Source organism: Schistocerca gregaria, chromosome 5 (assembly GCF_023897955.1).
Source record: "Schistocerca gregaria isolate iqSchGreg1 chromosome 5, iqSchGreg1.2, whole genome shotgun sequence".
Lineage (NCBI taxonomy): Eukaryota > Metazoa > Arthropoda > Insecta > Orthoptera > Acrididae > Schistocerca > Schistocerca gregaria.
The window spans coordinates 410,640,438-410,656,618 of record NC_064924.1 but is presented as its reverse complement, the minus strand read 5'-3'; the positions used below and the strand labels follow the sequence as shown (position 1 = coordinate 410,656,618).

General features: G+C 40.0%; 1 protein-coding gene across 1 annotated transcript in view; it reads left to right on the top strand.

The window, feature by feature from the left end:
• Positions 1–16,181, top strand: part of LOC126272402 (nuclear pore membrane glycoprotein 210-like) — a 242,236-nt gene that overhangs the window by 197,668 nt on the left and 28,387 nt on the right. Inside the window, exon 13 of the mRNA XM_049975230.1 lies at positions 12,927–13,089. Coding sequence (XP_049831187.1) covers positions 12,927–13,089 — 163 coding nt within the window. The remainder of the gene's footprint in view (positions 1–12,926; positions 13,090–16,181) is intronic.

Here is a 16,181-nt window from a genome sequence, read left to right as displayed (position 1 = left end):
TTGCATCTTGTAAGTGTCCTGCCAATGAAATGCAACCTTTTGCTCGCCTTCTTCACAATATTATCTATGTGGTCTTTCCAACTGAAGTTGTCCGTAATTTTAACACCCAGGTACTTAGTTGAATTGACAGCCTTGTGAATTGTACTATTTATCGAGTAACCGAATTCCAACAGATTTCTTTTGGAACTCATGTGGATCACTTCACACTTTTCGTTATTTAGTGGCAACTGCCACCTGCCACACCATACAGCAATCTTTTCTAAATTGCTTAGCAACTGATACTGGTCTTCGGATGACCTTACTAGACGAGAAATTACATCATCTGCGAACAACCTAAGAGAACTGCTTAGATTGGCACCCAGGTCATTTGTATAGAACAGGAACAGCAGAGGTCCCAGGACGCTTCCCTGGGGAACACCTGATATCACTTCAGTTTTACTCAATGGTTTGCTGTCTATTACTACGAACTGCGACCTTCCTGACAGGAAATCGTGAATCCAGTTGCACGACTGAGAGATACCCCATAGGCCCGCAGCTTGATTACAAGTCACTTGTGGGGAACGGTGTCAAAAGCTTTCTGGAAATCTAGAAATACAGAATCAAACTTGAGATCCCCTGTCGATAGCGGCCATTACTTTGTGCGAATAAAGAGCTAGCTGCGTTGCACAAGAGCGATGTTTTCTGAAAGCATGCTGATTACGTACAATAGAGCGTTCCCTTCGAGGTGATTCATAATGTTTGAATACAGTATATGCTCCAAAACCCTACTGCAAACCGACGTCAATGATATAGATCTGTAGTTCGATGGATTACTCCTACTACCCTTCTTAAACACTGGTGTGACCTGCGCAATTTTCCAATCTGTAGGTACAGATCTATCGGTGAGCAAGCGGTTGTATATGATTGCTAAGTAGGGAGCTATTGTATCAGCGTAATCTGAAAGGAACCTAATCGGTATACAATCTGGACCTGAAGACTTGTCCGTATCAAGTGATTTGAGTTGCTTCGCAACCCCTAAGCTATCTGCTTCTAAGAAACTCATGCTAGCTGCTGTTCGTGTTTCAAATTCTGGAATGCTCCATTCATCTTCGCTGGTGAAGGAATTTCGGTAAACTGCATTCAATAACTCCGCTTTAGCGGCATAGTCGTAGGTAACAGTACCATCGGCACTGCCCAGCGAAGGTATTGACTGCGTCTTGCCGCTTGTGTACTTCACATACGACCAGAATTTCTTCGGATTTTCTACCAAATTTCGAGACAATGTTTTGTTGTGGAACCTATTAAAGGCATTTTGTATTGAAGTCCGTGCCAAATTTTGCGTGTCTATAAATTTTAGCCAATCTTCGAGATTCCGAGTTCTTATGAACTTTGCACGCTTTTTCCATTGTCTATGCAACAGCGTTCGGACCTGTTTTGTGTACCATGGGGGATCAGTTCCATCTCTTACCAATTTATGAGGTATGAATCTCTCAATTGCTGCTACTACTATATCTTTGAATTTGAGCCACATCTTGTCTACATTTCCATAGTCAGTTTGGAAGGAATGGAGATTGTCTGTTAGGAAGGCTTCTTAGTGACACTTTATCCGCTTTTTTAAATAAAATTATTTTGCGTTTGTTTTTGGTGGATTTGGAAGAAACAGTATTGAGCCTAGCTACAATGACCTTGTGATCACTAATCCCTGTATCAGTCATGATGCTCTCTATCAGCTCTGGATTGTTTGTGGCCAAGAAGTCAAGTGTGTTTTCGCAACCATTTACAATTCGCGCGGGTTCGTGGACTAACTGCTCGAAATAATTTTCGGAGACTGCATTTGGGACAATCTCGGAAGACGTTTTCTGCCTACCACCGGTTTTGAACAAGTATTTTTGCCAACATACCGAGGGTAGGCTGAAGTCTCCACCAACTATAACCGTATGAGTGGGGTATTTATTTGTTACGAGACTCTAACTTTCTCTGAACTGTTCCGCAACTGTATCATCGGAGTCTGGGGGTCGGTAGAAGGAGGCAATTATTAACTTAATTCGGCTGTTAAGTATAACCTCCACCCATACCAATTTGCACGGAGTATCTACTTCGACTTCACTACAAGATAAACCACTACTGACAGGCACAAGCACTCCACCACCAGTTCTGCTTAATCTATCTTTCCTGAACACCGTCTGAGACTTCATAAAAATTTGTGCAGAACTTATTTCAGCTTTAGCCAGCTTTCTGTAGCTATAACGATTTCAGCTTCTGTATTTTCTATTAGCGCTTGAAGTTCAGGGACTTTCCCAGCACAACTACAACAATTTACAACTACAATTCCAACTGTTCCTTGGTCCAAGCACATCCTGTATTTGCCATGCACCCTTTGAGATTGCAGCCCACTTCGTACTTTACCGAGGCCTTCTAAGCTAAAAAACCGCCCAGTCCACGCCACCGAGCCTCCACCACAGCTTGACTAATTTAATGTAATTACAAAAACTGAAAATAATATAAAAACAAAAGACAAGGTCCCATAAAGAGATATTTAGTGGATTTAAGTCTGGCAACTAACTGGCCATTCACAGGGCTTCCACAATCAGTCCATCGTGAAGGAAAGGAATTGTCTTGGTGGCATCACACTGCGAAGCAGAAATGAGCAGGAATTGTGCATGAACCATGTATTCTTCAGTCCATGGAGCAGACTATCTTCTCTATTAATTCTGGTTAACTTGACATTCAGGAAATGCTAAGGTTACTTTCCTATTAGCCATCATGGTTGCACATATTGAGACAATGATTGGTAATGGGATACCAAATATTGACCACTACTCCTGTTGATATCCTCATATTTTCATCTGTGGGGTGTTTTCTTCGCTATTCACTCAGTGAGTAGCAATCTACAACAGACTTTACACATTATTTCAAACCTCTTTAAAACTTTCTCTTGCTGGCACCCCGTATAAAGTAATGAAAGGCAAAACGTGTATTACTTACTGCATTTTCGGTATTCATACAATAAAACTTCTGTATATGGCATGACGTTTTAATATAGTACTTCGTTACTACTGACTCTGTTAGAACACATTGTGCAGATAGTGTCCACATCTACCACTGAATGTACTTGCAGAATTACATAATTGTATGATGCACAGCTCAGGAGTATGATGTCATAAACACTGAGATATGCTTTATAAGTATGTATTTGCTCCTTTAAAGTGTTGTGATGGGTAGGAAACTGAGTCTTCACTAAATAATTTAATGATTCATTTTAAATCTTCTGATGAATTTTCAGCAGCAAATGATTGCAAAATCTGCAAACAACCCAAGAAGGTTGCTCGGATTATCTCCTAAATCATTTACATATAGTAAAAAGAGTAGAGGGACTTTAGCACTTCCTTGGGAAATCCCAGGTATCACTACTATTTCATTAGATGACTTCCCTTAATTTATTATAAACTGTGACTTTTCTGACAAATTCATTATTCTTTTTTCCATTGTTGAAAAGGATTGGTTTTGTAAGATGCGTGTATCTGATGACTTTTTTATAAAGTTGCTGAAGTCCAACCTCTGCTCGTTGCCTCCTGGCAACTGTGTTTGCACCTTCTATGACGGTCGTTTCGAAAGTCCATGAAAAATAAAAAAAATACTTATGTGTTTGGGGTAAACCTTTTTTATTTTTCAACGTAATCTCCTTTTAGACTTGTACACTTCGTCCAATGCTGTTCTAATTTGTTGATCCCTTCCGAATAATAGGAATTGTCAAAGTCTGCAAAACAGCTATTAGTTGTTGCAATCACCTCCTCATTTGAATAAAGTCTTTGTTCCGCCAGCCATTTCGTCAAATTGGGGAACAAATATTAGTCTGAGGGAGCCTATTCTGGAGACTATGGCTGATGTGAAATGAGTTGGAATTTTATTTTAATTAATTTCGCGACCACAAATGCTGAGCTGTGTGCTGATGCATTGTTGTGATGGAAAAGGACTTTTTTGCGATCCAATCACCGGTGTCTTTCTTGCAGCTCGGTTTCCAAACGGTCCAATAACAATGAATAATATGCACCTGTAATAGTTTTACCCTTTTACAGATAGTCGATGAGGATTATCCCTTGTGAATCCCAAAAGACAGTCGCCATAACCATTCCGGTCGAAGGAATGGTCTTTGCCTTTTATGGGGCAGATCCTCCCTTGGTAACCCATTGTTTAGATTGTTCTTTGGTCTCAGGAGTATAGTAATGTATCCATGTTTCATCAACCGTGACGAAATGATGCTTTAAGTCCTGCAGATTCTTCCTGAACAGCTGAAAACCATCACCACATCATCGATTTTATCAATGATTTCTGGAGTCGTAACCTCCACAGGGCGTCCAGAACATTCAGCATCACTTGCGCCCATATGGCCACTCCGAAAATTTTGAAACCACTTATAAACTGTTCTAATCGAAGGTGCAGAGCCACTGTAATGTTTATCAAGCTTCTTTTTAGTCTCCTGGGGTGTTTTGCCTTTCATAAGGTAATATTTAATCACCATACGAAATTCATTTTTGTCCATTTTTTGACAATCACTTGACTTCCTTGATTCACACGAATGCCAAACACAAAGAAATAGACTAATATGGCTGAGACTTGGTATTCATTCTTTCCAAAGATGCTACTAACTAAACATTGAATTTGATATGTGTAGGTGGTGCCATATCTCAGACTTTGCACGGACTTTTCAAATCCCCCTTGTACATGTGGATATGTTTCTGTGCTGTACTTGCAAAATGAGATTTTGTGACATTCATAATGAAGAACCAAAGGCCAGTTATTCTTTAGTTCTCCTCAACAGTTTGTATTGAAGTCTCTTTCTTTTGTGCTGTTCTTTGCCAATCCTTCTCAACAACTAATTTCTAGAGGCATCACAAATGCACTATAACCATTCAAGCATCTAGCCATTGAGTAAAACGTGTTAGTTGGTGGGAGGCTTGTGTTGGAAAATTTTCCTTAACCCATTCAGATGTGCTCCCTATGTTCCGTGCTGAGTGCAGCTTTGTTGTGGCTACACTGTTCGCCAAATGCTGCTATTCGTGCTGAGAGACGACGTTGCGCCCACTGTGAAATGCTTATCATCCAATTTTAAGAAAACTAATCTCTGAAAAAATTTGATTTGTTCTCTTCTTAAAGACTGATATTTGCTTGATAAAGGACTGAATTCCTTTACATTATTCATCAAGTTACTATTCTCCTCCAAATTAAGTAAAACATTGCACGAAATTTTAAAGGGTTTGCAGAAGTTAAAATGCATTACGTAAACTTTGGATGTGGGTGATTTTAGTGTGTAGGTCTGGATGGTAGGTAAGAAATCAACATTTTGTTTAAAATTGAGAGTGGAACAATATCTCATTTTGTATGATAAATACTAGAAACTTTTTCTTTGCCAAGATGTGGAAGTAACATGTCCAAAGCCGTGAGATGTTGGCAGCTCAGGATGCTTAGAGACATCACTAGCTCTGTAGAAAAGCACAAATGGCACACATATACACATCCGCAGCAGGTGGGAAGCTAAAGATCAGAACATGTATTCACGTCCACAGCAGTGGAAAGGTTAAGAGAATTGTCTTGCAACTTTTGGTCTTCCATCTACAAAGATGATATGCATATCCGCGTGTTATTGGCTTTTTATTGGCTTTTCATATTTTTCATGAAAGTAACACTGTGAAATTCCTGTTAATAGTAGTTCGCACAACAAGTATCAGCTGGAGCAAACAGTGCTGTACTGTTGTAATTCCTCCTTAAGCATCAACAACTTCCTTTTTATAGCTGAAACTTTACACGACACGAGATTCACACTGTCAATATTAATAAAACTATACACAGTGATATATAAAAAAAATGAGTCCATTGTATAGATTAGTCAGTATCCTTTAGAATTTTCGGAGTTATAGGAATTTCCCTAGAACTCAAGAGTTTTCCCTAGTTAAAAACAGATTTAGAGTTTGCAGATTGGAATGCTTCTGGAGTGAATGGGGAGTGCATGTGAAGAATGGAGTTGTGATTGTGAGCAGTCAAGAGTGTGTGAGCATGTGAAATAATGTAATGCAATGGGAGAATGGGTCACATCCACTGACTGGAAGGAAAAGAGTGAAAACAGCCTTTAGTTACGTTGAAGAAGCCATATCCTAATTCCAGTCTGTGTGATAAGTAATCAACTTCAGTTGTCTCTTGAAAAAAAAATTTTTGGCAATAAACATAATTACATTTCCGAGACCAGAGAGGAACTGTGAAGGCTACAGTAGAAAGCTGTAATCTAGTCACCTGTGTGTAAGGTTTGGTATCCTGGGACTCCCGTGATTTTGTTGAAGTATTTCAAACACATTTCGTTGAGAACAAAGAGATCACAGGTCGTCAAAAGTGGACATGTACAATGATATCTGATTTGGATGCCTGTTCTGATGTGTTGTTTTGATGAAGTGAATCGGCCCTTTCTCACTGCACATGATAACTGCATGGCATGTTACACGGAAATTGCTTAGAACCTAAGTAATGAACTGTGTAGTAATTGGTGTGAAAGGGGGGTTGCAAGATTGTGGTTCTTGCATAGCACTTATCCTAGCTGACACTTCCCCCACTGCCATGCCGGCAACAGTGTCTGAGTACAAAGAGGGTGGAGAGGGGAAACTGTAAACATGCCACATTTAAATGGTAGTGCAGTCGTACTGCATACGACTTGGTTTTGCATCTCACATTACCAAACAACATAGATCACAAACACAACAAATTTTCATTATTATTTAATTATTTTTGGATCACAGAAGACATACTACAATTTTTATTTGGCAAAAGCTGTCGGCATACCGACAGAAGCAGGTTTTCACATTCAGTTTGCCACATAATCATGACTGACTTACTTTAATAATTGAAGAAAGGTCTTTCATATGACTAGGTATGTTAGTTGGTAAATTGTAGCAGCTCTGCAACCTCATTGTGCAGACACGGAAATTCTATTTGAGGAAAGAAAGGTAGATGTCCAGGACAGTTTTAATGAAAAGGATTTGTTATTAAAATGGGAATTACCTTGCTTGTCTCGAAAACAGCTGTAAGATTGGCAGAGTACTTGAAACATTGAGAAAACTATCCTTGTAATTCTTTCAAGGCCACACTGAATCTTCAAATCATTTATTTTCTCTAAAGGCAGTGAGCTAAGAGGACTGGACTGTGTTTGTCAGAATGTGTCCCTTCTGTAACAGCACTTTATTATAAATGCATCCCCATCAAATAGGAAAGAAGTTATTTCTAATCTTGCAATGTCTTACTGTGAGCAGTGGGCAGTCAAGTATGCTTAAACTGTGAAGCCTCCGTTCTGGATGTTCTAATGTTTATTCCTGCACCCCTTTTTCCTTCATAAATTCAACAGTGATGAATTTTAAATTGAAAAATCTCTCAAGGCATGTCTCTTGACCAATGTACCTTGCTAATATATAAAGTCTCCATACTCTGTGTATAATTCCATCGAAAACTGTTGCAACTGACATTGGAAAAATGCTTGCGACTTCAGGTATTTGACTATCCATACCACCAATTTCTTCATATGCTGCACACCCACAAAGTTAGCACTAAGTGCTTCTTAATGTACAGAACATGAAATGTCGCACAGGCTGGACTATGGCCCGTACACATTGCCTGTGTGAAATTTGCCTGCCATGGCTGGCTCTAGTGTAGTACTTTTGGTGAGTGTAACAACATATTGAACATCGAGTGAAATTTAAAGTGCTAATAAACAGATTATGTTGAGATTTAGTAGCAGAAGACCGTGAGTAAGATATAGCTGCAGCCTACCAGTGTGAAACAGTAGGAACTTCAGGTTCTAATATCAACAGTCTAGGAAAAGATAAGAGTGCTACTTGCTGTAAAGATGACATGTTAAGCTGCAGACAGGCACAATTGAAAGACACTTGGGCATAAGCTTTTGGCCACAACCTTCATTCACTCAAGCAAGCACACCCCACAAACATGACTTCCAATTTCAGCAGCTCAGATCGGAATGCAGCTGCCACATCGAATGGAAGCAGCAGTCTCTGAGGGGTGTGGAAGGGGAAGTGCTTGCAGTGTATGAGTGGGGGGAGAGAGGAGCACCCACCATCTGGTAGAGTGTTCAAGGACTAGACAGCTATAAAGTGCAGTGTCAAGAGGTCTTGGGGCAGGGAGATGGAGAAATGGAACAAAGAAGGAGTGAAGGGATGAACAAGGTACAGGTGTGCTGACAGAAGGCGACACACAAAGAGGGTGGGAGCTGAGAGTGTGGTGGAGATGACACGACAGAGGGGTGGAAACTGTTGGGTGGAGGGTATGGGACAGTATGTTACCATAGGTTGAGACCAGGATGATTACGGGAGTGGACAATGTAACTCCCATCTGCGCAGTTCAGAAAAGCTGGTGGTGGAAAGGAGGACCCATTTGACTCAGGGAATGAAGCAGCCATTGGAGTCAAGCATGTTAAGTTCAGCTGCATGATGTGCTACATGTTGGTCTACTTTTCTTGTGGCCACAGTTTGGCAGTGGCCATTCATCCTATTGGAGACCTGGTTGGTAATCATACGAAAATGAAAAGCTGTGCAGTGATTGCAGCAGAACTGGTATGTGACATGGCTACTTTCGCAGGTGACCTGGCCCCTGATGGTGTAGTAGGATAATTCTTTGACAGAACAGGAAGTCCTGAGTGGGTGGATTGGGAAGGTCCTGCACATGAATCCTCCTTAGGTATGTAATCCTCGTGGCAAGGGGTTGGGATTGGGAGTGGCATAGGAATGGACTAGGTTGTTGTGGAATTTGGATGGATGATGGAAAAGTGTTCAGTAGTGGTAAAATCCTGGGGCATAAGGGATCTTGATGTATAGGGTGTTGATGTCAACAGTGACGAGTAGAGATCCAGGAGATAAAGGAACGGGGATGGTGGAGAGTCAGTGAAAGAAGTGATTGGTATCTTTGACGTTGGAGGCTAGATTATGGGCAAGTGGTGGGAGGTGTTATCAATGAGAGCTGAAACTCTTTCAGTGGGGGCAATAACCAACCACAATGTGGTGTCCAGTGTTGTGGGGGTTGTGGATTTTTGGGGAGCATGGAGATGGTCACTGTGCAGGGTGTCAGAGGGGTGAGGAGGGAAATGGGTTCAGGGGAGACATTTTGGAAAGGGCTTAAGGCTTCAAACAGGGATTGGATGTTATGTTGGACCTGTGGGATGGTATCATTCTGGCAAAGTTTGTAGGTGGAGGAGAAAGGTAATTGCCAGAGGCCTTGCACCAGGTAGTCACTGTAGTTCATAACAACAGTGATGGAACCTTTGTCTGGAGGTAGGATTATTAGGACAGGATTTGTTTTGAGGTTGTATATAGCTATTCTTTCTTCTGCTGAAAGGTTGGTGTCCTGAGGAAGGGACCTGGGGAAGTATGGTGAGGCCAAGCTGGAGTTAAGGAATTCCTGGAAGGAGACCAGCAGTTGGTTAGGAGGGAGAAGGGAAGGATCATGGTTGGATGGTGGTACGAACTGGGAGAGGCAGGATTTGATGCTGGGATCAGGTTGCCTTTAGAATGTCAAATTAAAATATCTTCAGCTGTCTAAATTTCCAGTTGTTTTATGTGAGAAACCACTTTCACTGCTACATTATGCCATCTTCAGGCCCCCTGACCGATGTGTAAGGAGAACTCCACCTCTAGTTCAGTCAGAATAGGGGCCAGCATTCAAAGACTGGTATCCGTAGATCTTTGAAATAGCGATCCCTTGATGATCCAGCCCTTTGGTGATTGAAGGGATTGCTGTGTCAGAAAACTGTGAATCAGAGTCACTGAATGCTGGCATCTGTTCTGACTGGTTCAGGGGTGGGATTCTCCCTGCACATCAGTCACAGAACCTGAAGATGGCGTAAGATAGCACTGAAACTGGTTGCTTAAATAAAATAAGTGGAAATTTAGACTGCTGAAAGGTGTATTGATTTGAATTTTATATTGATCAGTCAAGGTCTAGTAACTGTCTGTATAAAGATGGATTTACAGAGACTTTAGGTTGGCTTTGGTTGGAGAATTGGCTGCAAAGAAGTGTTTCTATTGTAGTGATCGGGAGGAGGACAATAGGTCTTTGTCAAGTCCAAAATGGTTAAATTTGGTTGTAGGGCTAAAGGTGAGGCCTTTGGACAGGACTGAATTCACTTCTGTGGAACTGAGGGTGCTGATGGAAAGTTTAACACCAGTGGCATGGGAATATTTTGACTCTGTATTTGGTGGGGTGTAGCTAGGACATATGGGGAGATGTGACTATTTGAAAGGATCAGCTAGGCGGCGTTTACATGTGGTGAGAGGTGGACAAGGAGCAACAGTGTGATTAGGATAGGCATTCCAATAGTGGTGCCACCGAACCTCCACAACATCCTTGTCCAACCCTATGCCACTCCCAGTCCCAACCCTTTGCCATCAAATCATATCCAAATGAAGACCCAGGTGCAAGACCTGTTCAATTCATCCACCCAGCACTTCCTACTCTAGCCCTGTCACAGGTTTGTCCTACCTCATCAGGGCCAGGCTACCTGTAAAAACAGCCACGTCATATACAAGTTCTGCTGCAATCGTTGCACAGCTTTTTATATTGGTATGACTACCAACCAGTTGTCCACCAGGATGAATGACCACTGCCAAACTGTGAGCAAGAGCAAAGCAGAGCAACCTGTGACACAACATGCAGCTGAACATAATGCACTTGATTTCAATGGCTGCTTCACTACTCGAGCCATCTGGATTCTTCCCTCCACCACCAGCTTTTCTGAAATGCGCAGATGGAAGTTATCCTTACATCACATTTCTCACATTCGTAATTATCCTGGCATCAATCTACAGTAACATACTGTCCCCACAGTTGCCATCCCTCTGTCCTGTCACCTCCTCCCTATTCTCGTGTGCTGCCCTCTTTGTTTGCTGCCATCTGCCTATGCATGTGCCCATCTTTCACCTCTCCTCTCCTTCGTCACTCTGTTTTCCCCCCTCTGTCTGCCCCACGATCTCCTGACACTGCACCTGTTGGAGTCTAGCCTCTAGTCCCTGAACACTCCTCCAGAAAGTGCACCCCCACCCCGACCTTACATTACTATTCTTTCTCCTTCTCCTTCCCCATCTCCTCCCCTCTGGAATGCTGCTTCCATTCCATGTACCAGTTGCATTCTGGTTTGAGCTACCAGCATTGGCAGTCGTGTGCTGAGGCATGCTTCCTTGTGTGAATGAATGATGTGTGTTTCTCTTTCTTTTTCTGATGAAGGCTGCGGCTGAAAGTCAATGTGTAAGTGTCTTTTAATTGTGCCTGTCTGCAACTTAATGTGTCATCTTTACAGTAAGTAGCTATCTGTGTTTTCTTATATTGCTGATGATGCTTTTAGTGTGAATGTCACAAGTGATATTACAGTGGAAGTAGTAATTCTCGAACAGTGGAATGTCATATGTGCAGTTACAGCTGAACTCTAAATAGTAGTTTTTGACCAATTCACCAGAGATGTGTTGTTGCCATTAGAGTGTGGATGTGGAAGCAGTTTTTATTTCAAGTAGTAGACAATCTAATCCCAACCTAATTGCAAGAGTATAACAAACTTCCAACTTTTAAGAGTGTATGGTGAATTCTAGTAAAACATGCCACGCAGTCATAGTTTTTCACTGCTTTTCTTGGCTAGGGAACTTAGTGTGTTGCTTTAGATCAGACAATGGAATGCATGGAGCCTACTGAGTTGAGTGAGATCGTGTCAACTAGTATTACAGTAGCTGCACCACTGCATTGCAAAGAAACCAGTCATATCTGGGTGCTATGTGTGCTACTTATATAGCATAAGGTTTGAATTTACTTGCACTAAGAGCATCTCATATTATCATTGCAATTTTAGAGAAGTCATAGATTGGATGAAACCATGGGCTGATAGTGATAGTCAAGTACGTTCGCCAATTTGAAAAGTAAACAAAGTTTTAGGCCACGATATTGAACATTATACACAATTTTGTTAATGAAGTTCCTGGTGATGGATTTTTGTTCAGAGTTCTGCTAAGGTCGTATCATATTTTGAAAATAATTTTATTTTATTTTGTAAAAATATTTTCGAGCAATAGGCCATGAAGTACTATAAAATGAAATAAGAATTACAAAACGTCTCCCATTACTTGCAACAGTTCCCTTCTCCACTCCGAAGAGGACTGCTGCAAGTTAGTTAAAATGTTGTCTTTCCTTATTGTCTTATTTAGTTTAACATAATGACATGATCTAACACCCAAAAGAATTTTATTCAAATTTACACTTGTCAAATATGTCTAAGCCCTTAAAAAAATAAAAAAACTTAATTAGAGGTAAGAAGGTAGGAGACAAAGTACTGGTAGAAGTAAAGCTACGACGATGGGTTGTGAGTTGTGCTTGGGTAGCTCTGTTTGCAGAGCACTTACCTGTGAAAGACAAAGGTCTCGAGTTCGAATCTTGGTCTGGCATGCACTTTCTTACTTAATTAGACTTTTGAAATAAATGCTTGCTATAAAAGTCTGAACTTTTTTTCATATGACATACAGTTTTTATGCAGAGGAATAAATATCTGATAATTTTTTAAAAATCAGATTTACACAACTCAGTGCAGAATAGTACCTTTCCATAAGCAGAAAATCTTTCTTTGACCACAACCAGCATTCAGATAGAATGGTGCTGGAATTTGAGCCATGTGTCTGATTCAGGCATCATTGTTTTGTACAGGAGTTGCTTTAATGTACTGCATGCACTGCCACACACACCTAGCTCCCACATCCTTCTGACTGGTGTTTGTTTCATTTTGTTCTCCACTTTTTATGAAACAGATTTGGATTTATAGTTTTAACTAACCATTTATCTTATGAAGTGTGATCAAAATGGATAGTATGAAATGACATTTAAAACTTAATTACTTGGAGAAATAAAATTAGTTTGCCTCTTTTTAACAGGTTCCTGTCAAGATGCGTCTAAAGGCTGACAAAGTTCATTTACCATCTCCTTGTTTAGTGACGCATTTGACTTCATGGGGAACATACATCAGTGATGGCCTATATAACTACAGATATCTTATTGTGATCACCTTGATTGTTATTCTTATGGGAACTATATACAGTAAGTATTAATCACTTAAAAGAGAAATCTATGCCAGCAAAAATTATATTCTCATTTACCATACTTGTTCTAATTATCAAATTCACTTTAGTTGATTACTTTTGGATAAGGATTTTGGTTTGTAATCACCCATAATTACAGTATTTGAACTTCCAGGATGGCAACTGGCTATAGAGCATGTACTTTTCTCATGCATCTGAATAATCTAATTTTTATATCTATGCTTTTGTCTTTATGCTTCATAGATCAGTTTGGATTCAGTAGAAATGTTGGAACACACTAGGCAATACTGACCTTACACCTTATCTTATAAACTAGATTAAGGAAAGGCTAACCTACATTTACAGCATTTTTGGACTTAGAGAAAGCTTTTGGCAATGCTGACTGGAATATTCTCTTTCAAATTCTGAAGGTGTCAGGAGTAAAATTCAGGGAGTGGAAGGCTATGTACAATTTGTGCAGAAACCAGAAGGCACCGATAAGAATCGAGGGGCACGAAAGGGGAGCAATGGTTGAGATGGGAGTGAGATAGCGTTGTAGCCTATCCCCAATGTTATTCAATCTGTACATTGAACAGGCAGAAAAGAAAACTAAAGAAAAATTTGGAGTAAGAATTAAAACCCAGGGAGAAGAGAGATAACCTTGAGATTTGACGAAGACATTGTAATTCTGTCACAGACAGCAAAGGACTCAGAAGAAAAGTTGAACAGAATGGACAGTGTCTTGGAAGGAAAATGTAAGATGAACACCAACAAAAGCAAAAGGTGGTAATGGAATCAGGTGATTCTGAGGGAATTAGACTAGGAAATGTGACACTTAAAGTAGTAGAAGAGTTTTGCTATTTGAGCAGCAAAATAACTGACGATGATCAAAGTAGAGAGGATATAAAATGCAAACAGGCGATGGAAAAGAAAGTGTTTGTGAAGAAGCAAAATTTGTTGACATTGAGTATAGATTTAAATGTCAGGAAGTCTTTTGTGAAAGTATTTGTAAGGTGTGTAGCCATGTATGGATGTGAAACATGGATGATCAACAGTTTAGACAAGAAGAGAATTGAAGCTTTTGAAATGTGGTGCTACAGAAGAATCCTGAAGATTAGATGGAAATCAAGCAATTGAAAATCCAAGATGGAATGTAACAATATTATGAAGAGGAAAGTTGCCACTCACTAAATACTGGAGATGCTGAGTCATGCTTTCGTCAAAAACAGATGACAGGTGCACGCGCTTAAACACACACACACACACACACACACACACACACACACACACACACAAAACTGCAATCTCTGGCAATTGAGGCCACTGAAGATTAGATGGGTTAGTACATGTAACTAATGAGGAAGTACTGAATAGAATTGGGGAGAAGGGGAATTTGTGGCACAACTTGACTAGGAGAAGGGATCGATTAGTAGGACACATTCTGAAGCATCAAGGGATCACCAATTTAGTACTGGAGGGAAGTGTGGAGGGTAAAAATCATTGAGGGAGACCAAGAGATGAGTGCACTAAGCAGGTTCAGAAGGATGTAGGTTGCAGTAGTTATTTGCAGATGAAGTGGCTTGTACAGGATAGAGTAGCATAGAGAGGTGCATCAAACCAGTCTTTGGACTGAAGACCACAACAGTGACATCGTAACTTTCATATTTATCTGTTGTTCTATAACAAAATTTTATCTTCTCGCCTTCTTCTAATTATGATAGAATGTGAACAAGGAGTCAGGATTATTAATGTTTCTTCGCATAGCTCATTTTGAAATGGAAGAAGTCAACATTGTCAGTTGGATAGTTTCCGAGAAGAAATAAAAAACAGAAAAAACTGCTGCTGTGACAATTTGGTCCCATTGAATATATGAAGTGCTGCCAATTGTGACACTTAATTGACAGCCTTTATTGTGTTGTCTGCTGCTGCAACGTGGATGTAAAACTGTGTACTTTTTTTGGCCGGAGAAATGGGGGATAGAGTTATATAAGTTTATGATTTTACATAATTGGTTCAGGGAAGTCATGAGATTTCTCACGTTTGATTTGAGGTCGCCACGGTCAGAGTAGTAAAATTCATAGGTGTTCATGTTTACAATTATCACATTTATTCTACACTTTCAAATGATTATCCTTCAAATAAAATAATTTCAGATGCAACTCTACATATATGTAATACAAAACCAAATTTCACTTTGTACTTTCCCGCCAACCACATACAACAATAACCTCACACAACACACTAACAAGAACAAAGACTGTATACATATCAAAGTGATTCTCTTGTGTAACAAATGGCTTTCTTACCTATAAGTTAGGCAGTAGCTTGAATCCCTGCACAGCTGACCAATGCACAATGTTTCATTTTCGAGATGAAATGAACAACTAGTAAGAAAAGACTTATTTGGATTTACCTGTGCACTTTTTAGTTTCAGTGCTTAAATTTCTTGTGTGTCAGTGTAATTACTAAATGTGGTTTTCCGAAGTTCCTTCACCAGAGAAAACTAAGTAAATGTTCCAGAATTTGAATCAAGACTAGTTGTCCACATGAATAATTGAGAAGTAGATAATCTCTGCGTAGAGAAGTAGCTTAAGTTACACAACAAAGGCAAGTCCTCCGATCCAGATTGTATACGAATTTGCTTCCTTTCAGAGTTGCTGATACCATATTAACTATACTTAGAAATAATGGCTCACTTGATGAAAGATAGGTAGCTAAATACTGGGATGTTGCATTGGCCACACCAGTACTCAAGAGAGGAAAGAAGAGTAATTTGCTGGATTACAGACCCATATCACTGGTGGTGATTTACAGTAGTATTATGTTCGAACATTATGAATTACCTCAAAGAAAATGATCTATTGTCAAATAGTCAGCATGGATTTAGAAAATATTGTTCTTGTGTGACACTCTGATCTCTTTATTCACATTAAGTAATGAGTGCTATTGATTGGGGTCTCTAATTGTTTCTGGAAGGCTTTTCTTCACAAATGACTTTGAATCAAATTGCTTGCCTGTGTAGTATCATCTTAGTTGTGAGGTTTTATGGAAGATATCCTCTCACAAAGATCACAGTTTACTGTAATTGATGGAAAATCTTTGTGTAAAACA